The sequence below is a fragment of the Mesoplodon densirostris genome, chromosome 2, assembly GCF_025265405.1.
Source record: "Mesoplodon densirostris isolate mMesDen1 chromosome 2, mMesDen1 primary haplotype, whole genome shotgun sequence".
Lineage (NCBI taxonomy): Eukaryota > Metazoa > Chordata > Mammalia > Artiodactyla > Ziphiidae > Mesoplodon > Mesoplodon densirostris.
Window position 1 is genome coordinate 99,567,591 of NC_082662.1, and position 23,850 is coordinate 99,591,440.

Below are 23,850 nucleotides of genomic sequence, written 5' to 3' on the forward strand. Positions count from 1 at the left end.
AAGGGAGATGCTCTGTGCTGGAGTTGGGATGTGCCAGGATCTGTTCTGGATTCTCATTCTGTCTGATCTTATTTAGTCCTGACAGCAGTCCTTGAAAGCAAGTATGACTGTGCCCCTTTAACCAATGAGAAAACCAAGGACTATAGCTTGCCCAAGGTCACACAGCAAGTAGACACTGAGGTTAGAACCGAGGTCTGGCTGACACCAGAATCCACGCTCTCCCTACCACACTGGGCCAGCGGAACCTCCTCTACACACGCCCAACTCAGCCAGACTCGCTGCACTTGGGCCAGTGCTGAGAGTCTTCATTCATTCATTCATTCGACCAGCGTGTGTGAGCATCTGTTGTGGGCCAGGATCCGTTCTAGGGACTCTGCAGTAAACAAGTCAGACATCATCTTGGACCTCTTGGAGCTTACATTCTAGTGGGAGAGTCAGAAAGTAAATAGGGGGATAGATAAATGAAACGAATGGCCAATTGTGAAAAATGCTCAGAAGAAAAGAAACAGAGTGCAGACACCAAGAATACAAGGAGCATGGCTTAGATGGGGGCTGTTTAGAAAAGACCTGCCTGGGACGACACCATCTAAGCAGAGAACCAAAGGATACCAGTGATGAAGTTTGAACCGGCAGCTCTAGCCCCAGTCTCAGCACCTGTTAGCTGTGTCTCTCTGAGCAAGTCACTTCCTCTCTCTGAGCTTCAGTCTCCTCATCTGTGAAAAGGAAGTAATGATATCTCCCTCGAGAAGGTGGCTGTGGGGATTGTAAACAGTGTATATAAAGCACCCAGTGCAATGCCTGGCATGTAAAAGACACCCCACTTTACTTTCTGATCAGGCTGGGGGCCTGTATTACTCTTGGCAGCGAGGCTGCTTGACTGAATCCCTCTAACCCCAAAGACCACCAAGCCTGGTAGGCAGACGTAGGTACTCAGATCACAGTTCTGGTTCCGGTCCTGGCTCTATGATGTGACTCTCGGCGGCCTTGGCAGGTCAGGGAACACATGAGGTCTTGGTGAGTCCCCTTCCTGCCTTCAGGATGGCTGTAACACAGCAGGTGTCAAAGAGCTTTGAGTAGCTCTGCTTCAGTCCAGCTCTCCATCCAGACAGCTGCATGACCTCTGCAAGTTTCTTTGTCTCTGGGCCCCAGTATTCTCACCTGCCGAAGGGGAATAGCAATACCCACCTGGCCACCAGCGTGAGGCACAGAGAGATGTAGAATGTGAGAGCTCTCCAAGCCCCATGCACAGGGTTGGGAACAGAAGGTTGCCATGCTCGGCCGGGGTCTCACTCGAGCCCATGTCCCTCCAGCCGCAGGGGAACGATGGACTAGAGACTCTTGAGAGAAGACACGCCATGGACTAAAACTGGGGCTGTTCTTGAGGTGAGGCAGGGACTGAGTCCCAGGAGCTGGTTCTCCAGTGGTGTGTGAGATGGGGCAAGTGACCGGTTGAGGTCAGTGTCCTGTGTCGTCCACCTCAAAGGAAAACTGGACTTGGGTGTGTGCCTGGCTCTGTACAACTGGAAGGAACGGAGGCCAACTAGCCATCTCAGGGCCCCTGCTGTGCACCAGGGAACCCTCACACCGCATGTCACAGAGAAGATGGCTCTGTTTCAGAGAGGTTAAGTAAATTGCCCAGAACCACACAGCACATAAATGAACTTGAACCTAGTTCTGTCTGATTCCCAAAGGCAGATCCTGTTTTATGGAGCCTGACGCTTATTCAATTTTGGGGTTGGTGGTAGAGGAGAGACTCCTGAAAATAAACATTTCCTAAAACATAACATTCGGTAAGAAAGTGAATATTTGTCTAGAATGAAAAGAAAAGAAGGGCACGCAAGTGAGGGCCTTTGAAGCTTCTCTGTATACTCTCCACTGAAGACATCACGACTCTACTGTTTCTTATAGAAATCCCTAAGCATCAACGCCCTGGACCTGTAGGAAATCACCTCGTCTCAGCCCTTCATTTTTCTGGAGAAGGAACTGAGGCTTGTCAGGTAGAACTAACTGGCTTTCACACCTGAAACCCCTGCCACAGAAGTGGAGAAAACACCGCTCACAGAATCAGACAGATCTGGGCCCGAGGGTCCATGCAGCATTCTCTAGCTGGTGAGCCTCTTTGACCCTCAGTTTCTCCAACTGTTAGAATAGGACAAAAATACCTACCTTGTCGGTATTGAACTTCAGTTTCAAATGAAATGCTGCATTTGAAAGAGTAGTATAAAGAGGTAAAGGACACAAGGGCACATTATAACTGCATCTTAAGGGTGTCCTGGAGACAGGAGCACCATGACCACTGTCTGGTGAGATTGGCTCACCACTGCCCCGCTCGTTCCACCATCAAGCCGAGTGGAGACCCTGGGGGAGGAGAGGAGAAGAAAGGAATGTTGGAGGGAATTGCTGGACGAGAAGCACTTCACTCTGGGAAGCTCCTCAGCTCCATGAGGTCTTGGATCTGGGAAGAGGCCTAGGTTGGGGGGAGGAAGGTCCCATGGCTCTGTTGATAAACGATGGATCGTGCAGCCAGCACTGGACTAGAGTCAGGCGCCCTGGGCTCTTGGTTTCATCAGCCACTTACTACGAGTCCTGTCTCATTTCTGGGCCTTAGTCTTCCATCTGAGTAATGAATGAGATGACCTCTAAGGTCCTTCCCTGCCCCTGATGTTCTATTTCTTCATAGCTGAGCCAGCACCCCTAACCCCCAAGAGTAGTTTTACAACTGGGCAGAAACAAGAGATGTGTTATTCTTGGGATGGGGGGGATCCCGGAGGGAGGCAGCTGTGGGCCTGATGTGAAGGCTTTGGCTGGAAATTCTCAATGTATATCCATCCCTGGGAGAGCCCTATGGACCGTGTGTGGCCTTATTTTAGAGACGTGGAAATACACCTGTGTCCCTATAAGCCCATTTGGAGAATAGCGAGGAGGATCTCAGGGAGAAACTGAAGGCAGGTACCTCATCATACAGACTGGAGCTGTTGTTCCCTTCCTGATTCTTACAGGAAGAGCTGGGCAGTTGTGACCCTACTCGTGCCCCTGAGCAGTGAGTTCCAGGTATCCTGGTTGCTGAGCCTGGAAGCCCAGGAATGCAGCCTTCTACCCATAGTGTTTCCCAGGTAAGGGGCACCTGCTTGAATTTCTAGATCAGCACTCAGGGCTCCCACCCTGCAGCTGGGTCAGCTCCTAAGGAGTCTGCTCCAAAATTCATGGTCCTTCTCCTTTTCCAGGAGCCCTAGCTGTTCAAGTTCTAGCAGTATCTGTGCCCTAAATCCCATGGCCTAGGGCTGGCCTTGACCAGACTCTTCTCAGATTTCAGGTGGCCAGTGGCAGGGCCAGCCAGGCCTGCTGGATGGGACCCAGGGCGTGGTGTATGAGGCTAATGCCCTCTGACAGACCCAGGAGCTGTCCCCCAGGGGCCAGCCAAGATGAGGCCCAGAGGCACTCCTGCTGGCAAGGCTGGTTGGATTGATCTCATAATTAAATCAGGGCCAAGCTTGGCTGACCATCTGGGCTCTGACCCCACTTGGGCTCTGGCCCTTGGCTCCCAGGACGGGCCAGGGTTTGCCTCTGAGAAGGCAGAAGGTTTATGGTTGGGGTGAGGGTGGGACAGTGTGGGCTCTCATGAGAGGGATTATCTTGATTCTGTCTGTGGCTAAGAAAGGTCCCCTCAACAGTGCTCACTGGCCAACAGTTAGGACTGTGGGGAGGCTTGAAGGTGAGAATCCTTAGATGAACACCTTGGGTAAGTGAACTTTTGATCAGCTCATACAGATTTCTGCATCACCAGAAATGGCAGCTCCATTATACCAGATGCTCAGGCCAAAAGCTTGGAGTCATCCTAGACACCTTTGTTTTCTTACACTGCACATTCCGTCCAGCAGCAAACCCTACTGGCTCCATCCTCATATACAGGATATAAAGGCTGGATACCTAGCTGGGCTCCAGAATCCAACTACTTCTTACCAACCTCTCTGCTGCCACTGCCATCCATGCTGCCATGCTCTCTTGCCTGCATTATTGCAATAGCCTTCTAACTGGTCGCCCTGTCTCCATCCTGGCCTGCTACAGTCTATTCTAAACACAGCAGCTGGTGTGATTCCAGAAAAAATGTCCAGTCAATTCTCTCCTCCACTGAAAGCCTCCCATGACTTCTCACCTTACCCAGGGTAGAATCCAGAGTCCTTTCCATCCCTGCAAGGCCCTACATGATCCGCAAGCCCCTCACTCCTCTCCATTCCCAACCTTCCTGCCTTCATTTACTACGGCCTTCCCCCTTGCCCATTCTGCTCCAACAACTCTGGCCTCAAAGCCACACCCTCTCCTGCTGGGAACACCCTAGCCTTGCTGCTCCCTGAGCCTGGAATGCTTTTCCCACATCAATCTGCATGGCTACCTTTCTGGCTTCCTCAAGGTCTTTACTTAGATCTCACCTTAACCAAGAGATCCTCCCTGCCCACTCTGTATAAAAGAGCCCCCCTACTGTCACTCTTTATCTCCTCAAACCCCATGAGGGCAGGAGCTCTGACTGTTTTGCTTACTGATGTACATTCCCTGACTAGCAAGGAAGGGGGTACAATCTTTGCATTCCTCATAAAATCAAGTGAGGTGTTGGAACGGGATAGGGACTTAATTCATGCTGCCTGAATTTGTGTGCCTCTCACTTACCTAATGCTATGGCTCTTGACGTCTTTCAAAGAAGAATGTGGTGCAATTGGCTTGACTGGCAGTTGGCATTCCAGTCACCAATTTGCTGTGTATCCTTTAGCAAGACGCTGTCTCTCTCTGGGCCTCAATCTTCTCATTGATAAAACGAAGCAATTGGTCTAGTTGACCCCTGAGACCCTTTCCAAATCTGACAATCCAGGATTCTATTGCTCTCAGCCTCCCACCTCTCACCTCACTCTTGGGAGGTAGTTGTGACAGATGATGTAAGCTCTTTTTTGTTTCCAGGTGAGCAAATTACCAACCTTTGAGTGCCTTGGTTTCCTCCTCCATAAACTAGGGATAATCATGCCTGCCCAGCTGGCTAGCACACAGATGTACTGTGAGGCTTAAAGGATGAGAAATTGCTCTGGAGTCTGGGTCATAAATAAGAGGAAGACTTAGCAGCGTGGATTTTGGAGCCAGATGGTTTGTGTTCCAATCCTGGCTCTGCAAGTTATGTAAGCCTCCCTACGCCTCAGTTCCCTTGTGTGTAAAACGGGATAATTAGTGTCTACCACATACAGTAGTCGTAAGGATTAAATTAGTGAGTATATGTAAAGTCCTTAGAACAGAGCCTGGCACAGAGCAGTGCCATATAAGCATTTGCTTTTATTATTTACTCATGGAATCATTCATTCATTCTGCGATCATTTATCAAGAGCCTATTCACGTGCTATCAGTGGTTCAGGGTTCATGTCCTCCCCTTCCCTGACTTTTTCCTCCATCTTTTCCTTCTGAAGGGAGGAGTGGTCTTACCACATTATTTTTTATTTTTTTATTTTTTATTTTTTTTGCGGTACTCGGACCTCTCACTGTTGTGGCCTCTCCCGTTGCTGAGCACAGGCTCCAGATGCGCAGGCTCAGCGGCCATGGCTCACGGGCCCAGCCGCTCCGCGGCATGTGGGATCTTCCCGGACCGGGGCACGAACCCGTGTCCCCTGCATCGGCAGGCGGACTCTCAACCACTGCGCCACCAGGGAAGCCCCACGTGAGATTTTTGACATGAGGATGGTATCTTATTTACCTCTGGTCCCCAGAATCTAGCACAGTGCCAGGCTCACACAGGTGCTCCACAAATGATCACTGAGTGAATTAATGAGCTGCAGGAAAGCCCAGCACTCCGCAGCATTCGTTAAATGCTGATTACCTGTCAGGGCCCCTGAAAGGTGCTTTTTCTATAAGGCCTTTATCTCCACAACAACTCCAAAAAGTGGGCAGTTTCACCCCACTTTATAGATGAGGAAACTGGGATTCAGCGAGCTCAAAAACCAGAGTTGGCATTCCAACGCAGACCTGCGGGCCCAGAGCTGGGGCTCCTGGCCTCATGGGGCACTTCCTGCCCCAGAACGGAAGTGCCAGGCAAATTCCAATACACATTTCATCCTCCTGGCTGCCCCATGAAGAGCATTTACCCCTGACTCCACCCAGCTTTATAAATGAGGAGACTAGGTCAGGCCACCAGAGGGAGGAAGACTGGTGGTGAAGGTAATCTCTTCACCCACTTCTTGGATCCTGAAGACGCAAATTGAAGAGTGAGGCTGCAGAGAGAGTGCAGAACTCCCCCAGGCTTCCTCCCTTTCTCTCTCTCAGGAGCTGGAGCCCAAAGGAAGAAAGCTTTTTCAGGAAATTTTAATATAGCGATTGCTCATTCACACCGTGCAGCCATGTGAATCCCATTGACAAAAATACCCAAGGAGGGTGATCCAATTCCATTGCACCTCGAAATCCCCAGACTTCCCGACTTTTCCCCAAATGCCTCATCCCTATATTTTCCTGGAGGCTCTCAGAGATCAAAAGAGTTCAAGGACAGAGTTGGGGTCCTTGGTGATTTTTGCTGCAATGTCATTGTGAGACCCAGCTGAAGTTGACCTCACCTGGGTGCCTGTGGTATCTTATCAAGGGCACTGGACTTGGCTTTGAGGCTTCCAGCTATCTTGGATCTGAGTCCTAGAGTTGCCTCTCATTAGCTGTGTGGGCTTGGGCAGTTACTTTGCCTCTCTGAGCCTCCTTTGAAAATTGAGATAGTGACAATGATCTCACAGAGTTGATGCCAGGACTAAATGAGTTAAGACAGGCAAACGGCCCAGCACAATGCCTGCATGTGGGTGCTGGTTCTCACATCTTGGTTGATTTGAATCATTTATTCAGTCAGCCTAATTACCCACTTTGCACGAGGAGCCCTTCTTTTTTTTGATTCAATAGCTTTAGATAACATAGCCTACAAAGGTTAAGGCCTGAAGGAGGTTAGGTTAAGAATGATAAAGCAGGTCCTCGGACTTTGTGATGGTTTGCCTGACTATGTGTGTGTAAGTCCATGTGCATCCTCACATGTCTATTTCCCCCCAGGTGGTTCTGTCCCCATGTCACCCTTTGAGAGTTCCTCCATTCAGGCACAGCCACCATCTCAAGCATCTTGGCTAAGAAGGAGAACTAGGAACAGATAGAGAAGGGGTGGGGTGGGGATGGCACAGTGTGGCTAAGGGGTCTGGCCCCAGCTCGAGTAAGGGTGCTGGGCATGCCAAGGCCTAGATGGATGGCGTCTGTTGCCTGATGCCTTGGCTACTTAGATAATCTGGGGCTGAAATGGGGAGTGAGACAGTTATTCCTGAGCTTGGTGCCTTTCCCCATCCCACAGACCCCTGATGCCATGTCTCAGGGCTCAGTTTGACAGGGCTTAGAGAGAAGATTGAGGCAATTCCCATCCTGGCTCACCCAGGCTGGGTGGGCTATTTTGATTGTATCAAGGCTCCTTAAGGCAGATGAGTTTTTTTGTTTTTCTTCTTATGAGACTCATCCATGTGCCCTCAACCACATGAGGAAAAAGGTGGTGGTGGTGGAAGGACTAATATCTATCGTTAGTCATACTCTTTACCGTATGGGCTTTGCACTCACAAAGGCTCTGCCGCTTATCAGCTGTGTGACCTTGGGCTAGTTATATAACCTCTCTGAGGTTTGGTTTCCTAATGTGTAAAATATAGATAATTACTCACCTAACAGGACTGTCATGAGAACCAATTGACATAATGCATGTGAAGCATTTAGCAGAGTATCTGGCACAAAGTAAGCCCCTGACACATACAGCATAATTTATTTATTTATATATATATATATATATATATATATATATATATATATATATATATATACACATGAAGTTTTTTGAAAAAAAATTCATGACAACCCTGTGAGATATGCATTTTAACCTCAACCTGAGACAGAAAAAAATGTTTAGAAATGTAACCTCCCTTGTCAAGGTTACATAGATAATATAGTGTACTATGCACTAGAGCCACGAATGGAGCCCAACTCTGACTCCAACGTCCAGCATTTCCCAAAACACCAAGATCTTCTCAGCCTCAGAATTTGGGAAGCCTATAGGAACCCTTTAGACACTAGTCCCTCGGAATATGGGAAGGGTTTGGCCCTGGGGCTGGTATGGGGTTGGGCAGGCTTTGTTTGGAGGGCAATCTCTCTGGGACCTGTGGGAGTGTGTGCTGGGGACAGGGCATTAGGAGATGTGTGGCATCTTCACTGTGGACCGTTTGAGTCAGGTGACTCAGACCACCTAAAGTCCAGTCTGACCCAGAAGTAGGATTAGAGGTCTCTTATAAGCCCAGAGAGACACAGGAGAAAGGGGGTCCTAGGATATAGCCATATCTTTGCTGTCCCAATGGCCCAGATATCTCGGCCACCATGGTGACTATGTGATATAGATATTAACTTCTTCAATGAATATTCACTGTGCCTGGCACTACGTCAGATGCTGGGGATTCAGAGATTACAGGATACTTGAAGATGCCTGCTTTAGACGTAGAGAATGGACTTGAGGACATGGGGAGGAGGAAGGGTAAACTGGGATGAAGTGAGAGAGTGGCATGGACTTATATATACTACCAAACGTAAACTAGATAGCTAGTGGGAAGCAGCTGCATAGCACAGGGAGATCAGCTCGGTGCTTTGTGACCACCTAGAGGGGTGGGATAGGGAGGGTGGGAGGGAGACGCAAGAGGGAGGAGATATGGGGATATATGTATATGTATAGCTGATTCACTTTGTTATAAAGCAGAAACTAACACACCATTGTAAAGCAATTGTACCAATAAAGATGTTTAAAAAAAAAAAGATGCCTGCTGTAGGCTGGGAGAGAGAAGGCACCACACGCCACTGAAACAGAGTGGCTGTGGTTTTACTTCTCACACGGTTGTTGGTGGCTCCCCAGATGACAGTGAAAAGAGTGTAACTCTTCCATCAGAACAGGCCGCAGGAAGGGCAGATTTTCCTGGGTACAGGAATCCCTGCAGATGGGAGATTTTCCTCCTAACTTCACGATAAACCATTAAGCGTGGAGCCCTGGAAGAGATGTTCAGGTTGGAAGAGATACAGGGCCAAAGAGCCTTCATTTCTCTGGGTAAGCCAATGATTTGTGGGTGTATTTACTGCCCTGAGTGAGGGGTGGGTCTAAGTGAAAAGAAGGGAGAGGATAATCAGAGCTGAGAAGTCAGATTAAAAAATGCCCCAGTCCTTGGATCAAAGAGATACAGACTAGCCTTGTTTACATATCATTTCAATAGCACTAATTTCACATCAAAATATGTAGTCCTTTCCTTACTGCTGTGCTAAATCCTCCTGGGGAAACTTCAGGTCTGGATCACAAGGTCTGAGGCCCAGGCACAGCTGCTGCAAAGGGGACAGATCAATGGAAAGAGATGTCCCAGGAGCCGGTCTGGCTCTGAGTCGGCCACTAACTCACTGCAGGTGAATTTCTGTCTTGCCCTAGAAGACCCACAAGGGCAGAGGATCCTAAGCACCAAGTGAAAATATATATTTTAAATAAATGAATTTTTTGAATAAGTGAAAATGACTCTGGGAAAATCACTTTTCCTTCCTGGACACTGGGGAGAAGGTGAGGGGTCTAAGTTTGACTAATCGTTCTAAGTTTGGGGGCCTTGGACAGTGGGGCACTCTCCATGGAGAGATGACCATACCACAGTGTGTTGTATGCAGTTTCAGGAGTTTTCTAGAGCCTTTGACGTCAATTCTTGTACCTCTTAGCCCAGTTGAGGAACCCCTGGACCCGAAGAGGTTGAAACTCCTTTAAATTTTACATCTTAGTTTTCTTAGAATCCTGGTCCATTTAGAGCTTTCCAGAGGGGGAATCCAAGAGAGAGGAGGCATTTGCTATTGTTATTGGGCTCCCAATAAGTGCCAGGCACACTCATTTAATCTTCAGAAGATAAGGTAGGCATCAGGATTCCTTTATAGAGATGAGGAACTGAGGCTCAGGAAGTGATGTAGTATGCCTGGGTCTCAGAGCTGGTGAGCGATGGAGCTGGGATTCAAACCCAAGCCTTTGGCTCTAGAGCCTCTCTCTCTGGGCTTAATTTAACTTCTCAGTTGTTCTAACACTGCTTTGCTCCTTCAGTCCACCACACTGGCCCCAGGACTACGCGGGCTGTCCCCCCCCTCACGCACACCCCCCCGAGAACCTCTCTTCATTGGGAGGAACCAGCTGGGCAAAGCCCGGGGTCCCAGGCTTTGTGGTGGGGAGTACACAGGGCAGGTGCTGCAGGCCCGGCAGGGAAGGGCCCAGTGTGCTTAAGTGGCAGGGGTGGTCTACACTTGAACTAAATGAGCCCCCGTCCCAAGGCAGAGAGAAGAATGGGAACCTGGATGTTGTAGCTTCCACACATCCCCGCTCCCCTTCACTTTCCCCTTCATGTATTTACGTAACAAAATCTAAACACTCGGGGATGGACAAAACCCTCCCCTGCTGCCAGCTCTCAGCTCCTTGGAGGCGGGAGTTCCCCGTCCAGCAGGAGGGACTGACCTCGCGTCCCATTTCCTTGGGGCATGGAGCCCCGCTCCCCCACCTCTAGTCTGCTTGGGGCTGGTCTGCAGACATCTAGAGCTCTTTTGGGCACTTCACACTCCCACTCCATGCTGGATGAAATGCCCCCTGGGTAAGGGTGCCAGCAGCAGCTGTCGTCCCAAATTGTTCTCCTTCCTTCATCATCACCTCCCTTGTCGCCTCAGTACCTGCTACCCTGAACAAAGCTTTCTGAAGCTGAGATCAGGAGGGAGCTGGAGGACCAGCTGCTACAGCTGGCCAGTTTCCCAGGGGCAGAATGTGGCAGACTGGAAGGGGTATAACTGGAGATCATTAATGAGAGACTTGGTGGGGGGGTGGTGCAATGTGCTTGCTGGTGGCTGCTGAGGGCAAGGACTTGTCCCACCCACACCGTGGCCACTTTTGAGCCATCTGAATGCTGGGGAGTTCAGCTATGGACGAGGACAACCCTCAGAGGAAATGCCTCAGCAGTGTGTGGGTGAGTGAATGTCAGAATCTTCTCCAAGGAGGCGCCACTGCATGGCTGGAGAACCAGGCCCCTCCTCCTTGGGAGGCACTGGCTCGAATGGGCAGAAATCAGGGTGGGTTTGAGGAAAGGGTCTGCAAATGGGGTGGGTGCGGCTGGAGTTCAGTGACTCCCAGGGGTCTGACCGCCTGTGGTTTTCAAACCGGGTCCCCCTGCCCCACACATCCCCCGCTCCACAAAAGACACAAGAAGCACACGTACAATGGGGGAGGAATCTCAAACCCACCCCTACCCTCCCATCCACATCCTCTGCTTCATGTGCTCTGAGCTCTCAGGATGAGCAGGTGGGCAAACGGCCTGGGTGGTCCCTGATGCATCCAGGAAAGCCCTCTCCTGTTCTGCTCCGGTCTCCGGATGGGCCCTCATGGCTGCAGAGACTGGACAGAGAGTGAGGCAAGTGCATGCGCATGTGGAGAGATGGTAATCTAGTCGGGCAAGAAGGAAGGTGGAAACGATCAGGGTCTGTCAAAAATTTTATTTGCTTTTTCATTTCACACAGAATGATGTTAAAATAAATCCTCAGTAATATATATTTATATACTTATTTACTTGTGTTGATATTTACAAAAGACTGTGGAGCTCCATGAAGTCTATGTACACCTATGATCAGGTGGACAGGCAATGTTCATTGAGGCACGTATGTACACATATATGTATAACCTATGTACAAATATCAGACCCTACTGACACAGGAACTCTCAGCTGCAGAAGTCCTGGGCGGGGCAGTGTTGGTGGGGCTGAAAGCTTCCAGAATATGTCAGCAAGAATGATAATACCTATACATCCTCTGCAATGTGGTTATAGCTGGTGTCTAAATTTTCATGAAGCAAACAAATAGTTAAATGACTCCCAACTCCCATGAGTCTTCCCCGCAGGCCCTGCTCCGCCTCCAGCTCTCACTGGTCCCCAGCCTCTTATCACCATGGAGACCCCGGTTCCCTTTTGGCATCATCCTTACGGAGCATTACCGTCAGCCTTGGAGTTCCTTCTCCTATTGATCCCAGGGAGGCTTATTTATCTGCCTCTCCTTTTTGAGTTTTCAGAAATTATTAGAGCTAGGACACGGAGGGCAGCTGTGGAGCCATGCCTGAGCAGAGAGGAAGCCAGTGCAAACCCTAATTAGAATCTGTGCTGTGTGAGGCTAAGTGAGCGGCCATTTCTACATTTTATATCTATGTGCGTGTAATATATAAATCTCCAGAGACAGCCTATATAAGCACATAAGCACACAGGTCTAGAAAAGGAAAAAGCATCGTGCACTTATGAGCTTTACAGCTGTGTCCCTGATGAAAACTAGAGAATCCTCCTTGATTGCTGGCACCATTAATCCTGACTGTTCCAAGATTACCCTTAGTGGAGCAAGGGGTGCAGGGATGCAGAAACCCAGTCAGAGGCCAATTTGGCCCGGGCACTGCTTGCTCAGCAGGCTGGAGCTCGATCATGGGACTTTCCAGCTTCCTGGGGCCCTTCAAATGAAGGAATCATCCAAGCACGACAACAAAGGGAAACTGGGTCGCTGGATCCCACGTGAAGGCAGAACTGGGGCAAGCACGGAGCATGTTCAGACCCTCTGGAGTTGACACTCACCCTCGCCAACGCCAGCCAGGCTACTCTCCATGCTTTCCTCTCTCACTTCTTAGCCTGTGGCAGCTTGCTCCATTCCAGCCCTACCTGGCAGGTCACAGTCCTCGCCCTGTCCTTCACAAGCTAAAAAGGCAGGCGTGTCAGCAGCTGACATGGAAATTGGTAGCAAAGTGAGCCCCTGAATATCCTCTTCCCTCCAGCTCCTTCTCTTGTTCTCTCTAGCAGCCCAGAGTGTTCATGTGCTCATACAAAGTGAGTGTCTGGGGAATCATTTTCAAGGAGAAGCAGGGCTTACAGCCCTCTCATGAAGACAGAGAACAGACCCAGGACTGAGTCCTCTGAGTAGCTACCAAAGGTCCTAGCGCACTGCCACATTTACACCGCCCTCAGTTACCTAGATGTTGCAGCAGCTGTCCACATTATTATGTAATTACACCTGCCCTGTGCATCTGTCCGCGGAATGATGCAGGCAGTTCTCAAATGCAAACTCATCTGGAACATATCTGACTATTTCAGGAGTGCAGGGGAGCACAGAAGGTTATATTCATTTCCTTGCTGAGGTTCAGGAGGTGTAAGAAGGGGCCATCAGGACAGGCTGCCTCAGTTGCTCCAGTTTACCAGCTGGCCATGCTAAGTCTGGTTTATGGGCTTCTATTATCTGATTGCTGCCAACTTGGCCAGACCAGAGGGCTGCTGGGAATGTTGGGAAAGGGCAAGCACCCCTGCACCACCCAACTTGCATCAGATATGAGGAGCCCCTCTCACCCCTGTCTAGGTAGAGCGCACACAGTCAAATGCAGGAGGTGAGGCTGGAAGTACCGCCCATGGGTCCAACACACTGCCAGGGAGATGGAGAAGGACAGCACGGTTCAGCTTAGACCCAGCTGTTTCTCCAAAGAGGCAGCTGAATTATGGGTGCTCTACTGCCTACACCACAACCTAGATTTGGCCAGAGTCAACAAGAGGATGGGTTCGTGAGTTCCATTGGTTGCTACACATCTCGTCTTCCACGGGACAGAAATGTTCTTTAGCTCCTCATTAAAAATGTGACTTTCAGATCTCATGAAATTCAAGCCTAGGTTACCACCAATGACAAAGAGAGAGGGAAACAGATCCATCCTTTGCCAGGTCTTCGAGCTTTCCCCTTCCACAGAGCTACAAAGTTTGGAATAACTCTTCAGGTCCTCAGTGATGAGGTTACAGCCAATTAGGGCAGACAGAACAAAGAATAAAGCACCTGGCCTTTAGATCAGACTTCCCTTTTATCCCTGAGTCAGGCAGCCACATGGGAGGGAAGGGAAAGATGCTAGAGCCTGATCTTTTGTTATGAAAGAACTACCTTCTAGAGAGGTCCCTATGCAGGAGAAAAAGAGCTGAACTGGAGATACGGTGAGAATGCAAAGGAAGGTCATTTAAAAAATTCAAATAAATGCAGTTTATTTCTTGGGTTGCCAAATGTATTCCACATTTTAGTGAAGCTAAGGGGATCGGTCAGTGTATATCTGTATAACTTTTGAAACAGTGGTATACATATATACATATACTATACATATATATATACACAGATATATGTATATATGGAAAACCTGTGATAACTCAGGACCAATTAACCAAAACCTCGACTAATGAGAATTATGTTTTCTTACTATAATTTCAGTAGAAAGAGGCAAATGATAGCAAGGGCATTATCTGATGAGCCCAAATAGCCAACTTCCAGGGACGTCTTGCAGCCAGCAGACATTCAGCTTATTTCTTTGGTCTTCTCCCCCCACACTCTGTGCAACGAGCACTGAGGTTGAGAATGTTGACCCTGAGCAATGCAAGGTCTTCTGTCAGCTTCAAACATTTTACTTACTAAGGCAGGGAAGTTTATACTAACCTACTTAGGAAAGGTTTTTTTTTTTCTTTTTCATAACAAAGGTTGAACCAAAACACGTTTTCCCATTCCCACCCAAAAAACTATAATTGTAAAGCCATCTGGACGGCTCCCTTCCCTGAGCATTTCCCCATCAGTTAACTGAGGTTTTGCTGTATACGCACGTATAGAGCAAGGTAGATTGAAAAGGAATGGGATGGGACCCTGGCGTTGCCAGCCTTCCCTGATTGTCCAGTCTGAAAATTCAACCGCACAGATTTTTTTCAGGAAAGGAGACTCTCCTAAAGTCCCCAGTTACGTGTGCAAATATCTGTGCAACAGTACACCATCTTGGGTGGTGGGGTCTTTGTTTCACTACTGTCATGCCCTAACCACCCACAAACACTATCCCTGTAGACCTCTGCCCACAAACACTTGCTTCCCTCCACAGCTCTCATGGCATCCATTTGGTTAAGCAAGTCAGCTTGTTTTGAAGGACAGCCAGAGGGCAATTCCCCAAATCTGCCCAGGCTACGCATCCCAGGTGCAAACCTCCAGGCCACATTCCTCCAGCATCCATCTCCCAGGGGAGGGGAGGGAGGAAAACAAAGGGATCAAGTAATGGCTTTTAGTGCATGGAAATGATCTTCTGTAATGGCTCAGGATGCTTTATTCTTATCTATTGGTAAGCGCTTTCCTGCAGGCTTCCATTACACCCGGCCAGTCTGACCGTAAGTCCACGTGATGGGCTGGCGTGAGGTCACTCAAGCTCAAGGTTTCAGTGCCTAGAGGTTGTGAGAATGCCATGTGAGAGCAGGCAGAAAGGGCGGGTGGCAGGGAGAGAGGGACGGAGATGCACACGGAGACAGAGAGTGGTGCACACGGGGACGAGTCAGAGTGACAAAGAAAGCCTTCTCCCGACCTTCCTTGTGCAGATGTTGAACCAGTGTATGTTTACATTCCAAAGGAGGGTCAGAGCCTCAGAGGGCAGGAGTCATGTGACCATGTGGGAAGAAGAGGGAACCACAGAGACGGTGAACTAATGCCCAGAAGCTAAGGGCATTATTTGAGCATCCAGGTACTATCACTTTTCAGTCCTGAGAACAAGATTTTGAAATAACTATTGCTAAAGAAAACAGTCACTATTTAGTTTATTGCACTTTTCCTCTTTAAAAAATAAACTATGAGAGATGGAGCTGAACTTTGGTGGGAAAGGAAGCAGAAAGAAGGGAATAGTGAACTAGGTTTGTTTGAGGAAGAGACCCATCCCAGCTTGTCAGGGATCCCTTACCTCCACCTGTCCCTGCTTGCCGCTTTGATGAGAGAACAGGGCTGGTCTCAACAAGGGCCAAGTCTGAGGATCAAGATAATGGTCACATTAGCCATTTGGACACCTCCCAGCATCCAGCGCTCTGCTAGTTGGCTCAGGTGGCTAATGAGGTTGAGGTCATGGGTTCAAACTTGGCAATGGATACTCTGCCAAGACTGGGCAAGCCTCCACTGTGTAACCAAGGAGCACCCTGGAAATTACACCCTATGTAGACCAGCCCTCTCAGACCAGGCAGCCATCATCCAGATGGAGGCTCTTATGACAATGGGCCCCAGGAGAGCCAGAGCTGGAGCAGGGTTCACCATCCCCACCCCTGGGTAAACAATTCAAAGCAGTGTACTCCTCCCACCTGCCATGGGGGGGTCTGGTGCTACCCTCATATGCAATTTGCAAACTGTCCTATAGTTTCCTTTGGGGAAAGTCAGCCTCCACCTCTCTTCTCTGCTACTGTTGGCAGCACTGAACCCCCAGCCTGCCCTCTCTCAACATGGCGTGGCACTGATATTTTATGGTTGACCATGATTAAGGAAGTTGGCCAAAGACCTCACTACAATGGAGTGAGAGATCCAGGGAGAGCAGACAGGACAAGCTAATCCTGCAGCCCTCTCCACACGGGGTGGCCACATGAGCCCCCAGGCTGGAGGCTCAGGCCAACAAAGCTTTCCTGGGAGCCTTTTCCACACCAGACCAATGGAGTCTGGAGGCACACTCACTTGGGGCCCCCTTTCAGGGCTAACCTCCTGGTTTCATGCCTACTCCATCCTCGGAGGCCCAGCTAAGAGGAGCAGAGGGAAGCAGAGAGGAAGGAAGAGTGTGTCAAACACCACAGAAGCTTCGGGAAGCACAGTGCCTTCATTATGACCTTAGGTACATTTCAGCTCCTGAAAAGTTAATTCTGAAATATGACTAGCTCAGGTACTCTTTCTTCCTGACAACCTCTCCTGGACTTCTTTCTCTCTAGACTCCTGAGAACTCCAACTTCCTTGAAAGTTTGAGCCCATGGAGGCACCTGCTGAAGTTAAAGGGAAAATTGGTATCCTGACTTGAAAACACTTGAAAGGCCCAGCATGTTGCGCTGAATGTGCAGATTTGGACCCACATGCTCATCCCCTGTGGCTGTTGCTTCTTCCATGGAGACTGGGAGCTTGACCATCTTTAGGAGGGAAGCGTGGGGCACATCCTGGATGGCCGCAGGAGTAGAGACCTGATCTGATACCTGACTTCAACCCCCCAACTTCCATCTGAGGTGAAGCCTTTGCTAAAACGCACCCAGCTCTCAGCTAGTCCCACTAGTGGGAAGAGCCAGCTCTGTGTGTAACCCAAAACAGCGTGTAATCTTACAAAGCATTTCAATCTGGCCTTAGAATATAGGATACAAATCAGGCCTTCTGAAAAAAAGATGCTGTTTGCTTGTGTAACATTAGGTTTAAGTCCTTAATCAGGTTTTACTTAAGCTGAATTGGTGTGTGTTTCCTCAAGGTACAGCCATCGGATGGGAGGCAAGGCAACCAGGTGGAGCCGGGGCAGGGGAAGAAGCCTGCCTGGCATTGCATACCCATAGAGGGGACTCAGGAGTTGACTCCATTGGGCTTATGCCCAAGAGCAAGTGAGATGCCACAAGCAAGTAAAGGTGACTCATTTTAAGAGACAAGTCTACATATGGCCTCGACTTTCTGACTGAGCTCCCTGACAAAGCCGCTGGAGATGGAGGGGCGATAAGGTCTGTGGGCTGAAGGAATGTTGGGCGCATCCTCACTCTGGTTCTGGGCCTACGACCCTGCAGTTTCTTGAGCCACCACTGCTTTCAAGAGGACAGGGTTGAATCCAGAGACCCCAGGGGTTGGGAGCAGGGGAGACTGGGCTATTGGGTTGTCTGTGTGGACTTGCTTTGAAGGGAAGGACAGGGACAGGAGGTGTATATTAATGGACCGTCAGCTGTCCCAGGTCCTTCCATACTTGGCACCAGGGTTTCTGGTAGGAGGAAGGTGAACAGGTAGAAACCCTATGAGATTCCCAGTCTTAATCAGAGATCTGCTTGACAATGGTGGCCCATATTTTGCTTTAAACCTTGGGGTGATTTTTCTGAAATCTAGGAGTGAGGCGGGGGAAGAGACTAGAGGAAGAGATTTCCTGAAGGATATTGAGGGGGAGAGACGCAGGTTAGGGAAAGATCATTAAATCTGATCTTTTGTTTATGCCTATTAATTTATAGCTATGGGGGCAGAACAATGGATCTGAGTATACGTACACATTTCATGTGTGGTGTGTGTGTGTGTTCTTGGGTGTGTGTGCTGTATTTTGTGTGCGTAATATGAATAAATGTATTGTGTGTATAAACCGAGTTTGTATTTTGTGTGCAGAAATAATAGTATTTTTTGTGTATTCTGTATGTATACCCATGTGTCCATGTAGTTTTTGTGTATTTTGCATCTGAGTTGCAGGTTTGTACGTGGTGTATGTAGGTATTTGTATGTTCTGTATTGGTAAGTACATTCCATGTCTGTGCTGAGTGTGCGTATTTTGGATATAGGTATAACCGTATATCTTTTGAGTGCCCTTTTCATTAATTTGGTCTCTGTGTATTTTGCATGTGTGGTGCATGTTTTGTATTTGTGTATGGCAACAATGTAGATCTCTTTTGTGATGGGTGTGCATGTCTACGTGCCGGTGCGGGTAAACATTTTATAACCCCAGGTCAAGGACACTGGGATAAAATATCTACCCCACAACCTCAGCCTTAGGTATGGGTTGTTTTACCATCTATTTTCCCAAGGTCTGCGTCCCTCCCCCTATGTCTTGGAATTGCAGCACCACCTCCCATATAGGAGAGGAAGAGAAGCACAGAGGCTTTGCGCTGGGCCTGGGATGCCCTGCAGACCCCTGGGGATGTGGGTGACCAGGAACTAGTGAGCACCCTGGGCTGGTGCCCCACCCCCCCCGGGGTAACTGTAGGTGCTGAAGAGCCAACAGTGAGGCCGGGGCTGGAGTCATGGCTGGGCAGCCTGACCACACAACTCGCTGTGTTTCGGAAATTTAAGCTATTATGTTGAAAGGCAAAGAAGCCCAGTTTGTGAGGCAAAGGCTTCCCCACCTCCACCTATTCCAGGGCCAGCTGAACTCTACCTTTAGGCTATGCAGTGCTCCGTCACTCTCAGCCTGTTCTGGCGGTGGGGAATGATTCTGTACCCAGCCTTTGGTTTCTTAAGCAGCCCTGGTTGCCAGTTTAATGTGGAGAGAGCTTGAGAGAACATGATGCCTGTGGATCAACTAGGGATTCCATCCCTTGGTCCTGGACTTCAGAAATTTCCACATAGAGGAGGTTTCCTTTAACCCCAGACCTGTGGAACTGGGTCCCCAGGAGCCCTCCTCCTTAGTGTCCTTGGTTTCAAAGCAGGTGATCCATTCTGGCTCTTTGGGGAAAGATTCATGAAAGTGACTGATGCAGAGGCAAATGACCATGTTGCTTTTGTGTATTTTGCATCAGAGTTGCAGGTTGTGTCTTCATTCATGGTATATGTAGGTCTCTTGTGTATGTTCTATATTGGTAAATACATTCTACGTCTTAAATTAAAACCGGACAGGGTGGGGAAAGATGAGAATGGAGATGATGAAGATGATGGGCTGTAGAGAGGAGGCCTGGGTCAGGTCTGGCCCAGGACAGCTGGAGCTGTGAGGGCCCTAGGGCCCTTGTGCACTCAGTAAGACAAGCTTCAGCCATGAGAAGCTGAAGCTGCAGCACATGGAGGGCAGAAAGACAATTCAAACATCTAAGAATCCATGAAGACTGGAGTGTCTGAGGCAATGGCAGCAAACCTAGGCCCAGTGGGATGACCAATGAGACAAATTAACCCATTAGGCCTCTGAGACAACCAACCCACCAGGCAGTGGATTTGCTCCTGAACCTGAACTCCAGAGAATGACTATATATGTATGTGTGCATATATACATATACACACGTATGTATGTATATATATGTATATATAAATATATATATGTGTGTGTGTGTGTGTGTGTATATATATATATATATATATATATATATACTCTAGTGCACATAGTCAAACACATGCATATATTGCCCTGTGTCAAAAGTATTGCATAAGCTTATACAAGGTTCAAATGCAATTTTTTCTATAGCTAGCTAGGTAGAGGAATTCGTGAAAGAGATTCTCGATACATATTTATATACACTGGATCCACAGATCCGCATTTCCTCAGGACGAGATGCCCCAGTCAGCTATACAGTCATGCCCATGACTAGGTTAATTCCTAAGGTGCAGTCACATGAGGTGTTTAGACACTGCTTTCCCTGCTCACTCTCCTGGCTTTGCAGAGCTGTGTGCCCCCATTTGGAAGAACAGGGATGGGGTAGGCTGGAGGGCCAGAAGTTTTGGTTCCCCACTCCAAACAGTCTATTTTTTTTCTCCTGATTGAGGGCTTTTGTATTCTGATGGGAAAAAAAAAACAACCCTCATTCAATGCCATTCCTAGGCTATTAATACTCTAAATATGAATACTGTGTAGGCTACTAAGAAAATAGGTTATGTCCTGTGTTTTAAATATTGAGATTCATGCAGCAAACACCCATGCAGCTCTATCGCATCACTGGTAAATTTCCCTGCAGTGTCAGTGTAGCTGGGCCCCAGCACTAGGAAAGCAGATGCCTGCAACCTCCAGTGTAACGAAGAAATGAGACGCTTCTGTGACCCTGAAACCTGCAAAAATGGTGAAATCTGAAGCTGAGAGGTCCCTTGGTTTGTTAGCTTCTCCCGGTAGGCCTAAGGGAGCAAATGTGAAACTTGACAACTCACATTCGGTCATCCTAACTGTCCCTCCCCTGGGCTTCCCTCACATCGACACTGCAGAGAAAAAACCAAATGCAGTATTTTCCGTTATGAAACACAAGCCTCCGGAGCGTCTGCTTGGCAACTGCAATTCACAAACTCCCAGCCTGTGACACAGAAAGTAATTCCAACACACAGCACTGTGTGTTCTTTTCAATGCAAAAATGGGAAAGACCTTTCGAATAATTACCAGAACTTTAAAGCTAAGCTACCGTGGTTTTCCTCTGTGAAGGGGGAGGTAGGCTCAAGCGGGGTGGTGGGGGGAATTGCATCTCCGAGATGCCGTGTGCATTTCATTAGGAAGAAAAGGTGACACTGATGTGGTAAGTTCTGTATTTGCTATGAGGTGGCCTCAATGTGTCCTTCTGAAATCCTGGCTTCCATAGGTGACTCCCATCTTTGGAAACCCCTAAGCCGGTGATGAAGATTTGCATGAAAGCCATGGATACATATTCTGTGTTCTAAATCAAAAATCAAAAGATCAAAAGTCACTTGCACGACTATTGCTTTCCATGCAGAACCAGATACACACTGTAGAACACACTGACTACAATGCAGGCTATTATGCAATATCTGCATTAGTTCCATTGAGCTGTGAGTATGTTAATAGGTAGGGTTCAATCAGACATCAGTTAACATTTTGGTAATATTCACATAGTTTGTATTAGCCAAAGTGCAGTTGGCTGTTTTCAAGTTTTCCTCTCTAAAGTCCTCGTTACTGTTGTTTACCCCCTCCTGGATCTCCATGTAGTCAGACTTACTAATGGTAGAGGCACTTCTACTTTTCTTTAGGTCAGGGGAGGATGGAATCTTTGGACAGCTCGTCACTTGCAAGTACTGGGCCTGTTCCTCTCCCTCTGTCTCCCGGTGGTAGAAGTAGTTGAAATTGGACACTATGACGGGGACAGGTAAGGCAATGGTTAACACACCTGCAATTGCACATAGGGAACCCACGATCTTTCCCCCAATAGTAGTTGGAACCATGTCTCCATAGCCTACAGTTGTCATGGAGACGACTGCCCACCAGAAGGCATCCGGGATGCTTGGGAATTGGGACTCTCGCTCATCGGCCTCTGCGAAATAGACAGCACTAGAGAAAAGGATGACCCCGATGAAGAGGAAGAATATCAGGAGGCCTAATTCTCTCATGCTGGCTTTGAGGGTCTGACCTAGAATCTGAAGACCTTTGGAGTGTCTGGACAACTTGAAAATCCTAAAGACTCTTACCAACCGGATGACTCGAAGGATGGCCAGTGACATGGCCTGCTGGCCCTGCTGAGCATCTTCTGGCTTCTCAGCCAGCTCTGTTCCCAGGGTGATGAAGTAGGGGATGATGGCTACGATGTCAATGATGTTCATGATGTTGGTGAAGAAGCCGGCTTTGCTGGGACAGGCAAAGAACCTCACCAAGAACTCAAAGGAGAACCAGATGATGCAGAGGGTCTCTACAATGAAGAAAGGGTCGGTGAAGGAAGTGGTCTGCTGGTACCCGATGGTGCTATTGGAATAGGTATGGAAGGTCACTCCACTGCCATGCATGTCTTCATTCTCATCCCGGAATATGGGCAACGTCTCCAGGCAGAAGCTGACGATTGAGATCAAGATCACCATGACAGATACAATAGCTATAATCCTGGCAGGCCCTGAGCTCTCTGGGTATTCAAAGAGAAGCCACACCTGTCTCTGAAATTCATTTTCGGGTAGAGGACGCTCTTCCTCTTTGATGTAGCCTTCATCTTCCCGAAACATCTCCATTGCTTCTTCTCCTAGCTCATAAAACCGAATTTCTTCAGAGAATATATCTAAGGGCACATTCACGGGTCGCCTCAACCGGCCCCCAGACTGGTAGTAGTACAAAATGGCATCAAAGCTTGGGCGGTTCCGATCGAAAAAGTACTCATTCCGGAGAGGGTCAAAGTATCTCATCCGCTTCTTTGGGTCCCCTAAGAGGGTCTCTGGAAACTGGGCTAAGGTCTTTAGCTGGGTCTCAAACCGCAGCCCTGAGATGTTGATCACCACCCTCTCACAGCATTCGTGGTCTGCTTCTGGGTCATAGGTGTCCTGGGGGTGCCCAGGGAGGGCAGCGGCCTCGTCCACTGGGTCTCCGGTGGCCACTGTCATAATTGGAACCAAGAGAAGCGCCTCTCGCTACGCCTTCTAGCTGCCTGGCGGCAGGGAGCTCAGGGTGCTGCTTACGGCCCCAGGAAACACAGCAGCATCGGCCTGCGCTCCTGCAGGGGAGCCCCCAGGTCTCTCTGAGAGCCAGAGAGATAGCCCCGCTTGGCTGAAAGACAGAGGCAGTTAAGGACATAAGACCACTCAGCATTGGCAACTCGACCTGGGTTGCTGCTTTTTCTCTCTCATCTCTCAGCCAAGAACCTCAAAAATATGACCACCACCACAAAAAAGTAAGATTTATGTTCACCTCGTAGCTTGGCTGGGGATGAGAGGGGAGGAGGTGGCGGTCTCTCAAGAAAGCTCTGGAATGCCCTGCACTGGGGGCAGGTGGCTGGTACAGGTCCCTCTGCACTGCACAGGCTTCATGGAGCACAGCCCCATATCAGAGGCTGGAAGGGAACCTTCTCCCAGGCAGTGAACTAACGTCTTGCAGATACCTGCACCCTGGGAGGTATTTGCAGTGGTGGACCTTGGGCCTGGGTCTCTCTCATTGCCCACACCCCAATGACTCTACACATGGCTGTTATTAAATAATAGATTGATTTACCTGGCAAGGCAGGAATCTGCAGCTCTCTTCCTTGCAGAACTGATCCGATGTTGCAGGAATCCTAGATACACAAACAGGCAGCCTGATTCCCCATCACGTCTTCTCACTTGAACTAGAAATAATGGTGAGTCATTCTGGGCAGGAGGGTAGGCTCCAGGTCCTGGAGGTGAGCTCCAGGACTGGGCTGGGCTGGAGGGGCAGTGGAATGCCTGGTCAAGGGCACACAGGACTCGAGGACAACCGAGATTGGGTCTGGAGCCTTTGAAAAGAAGGAGGCAAGATGCAATGCTCAGCAAAAGCCAGAGTCCTCCTGGCTGTCCTCAGGAGGTGTGACGTTGCCTGGAAAAAACAAGGTGGAATCAGGGCTTTTGGGCAGCTGGTGCCAAGATTTAGGAGGGCGCTGGCAGCTTCTCTTCCATGCCCACCTTGCATTCTGG

The 23,850-nt window shown here is 48.9% G+C and overlaps 1 protein-coding gene across 1 annotated transcript; it reads right to left on the minus strand.

Moving 5' to 3' along the window:
• Positions 1 to 21,309: 21,309 nt before the first annotated feature.
• KCNA2 (potassium voltage-gated channel subfamily A member 2) lies at positions 21,310 to 22,809 on the minus strand. Its single transcript, XM_060086456.1, has one exon. The coding sequence runs from the start codon at positions 22,807 to 22,809 to the stop codon at positions 21,310 to 21,312; it is 1,500 nt and encodes a 499-aa protein (XP_059942439.1).
• Positions 22,810 to 23,850: the final 1,041 nt, after the last annotated feature.

Excerpts from the sequence above, each read along its gene's own strand:
- KCNA2 (XM_060086456.1), bottom strand. The coding sequence starts at position 22,809 with ATGACAGTGGCCACCGGAGACCCAGTGGACGAGGCCGCTGCCCTCCCT.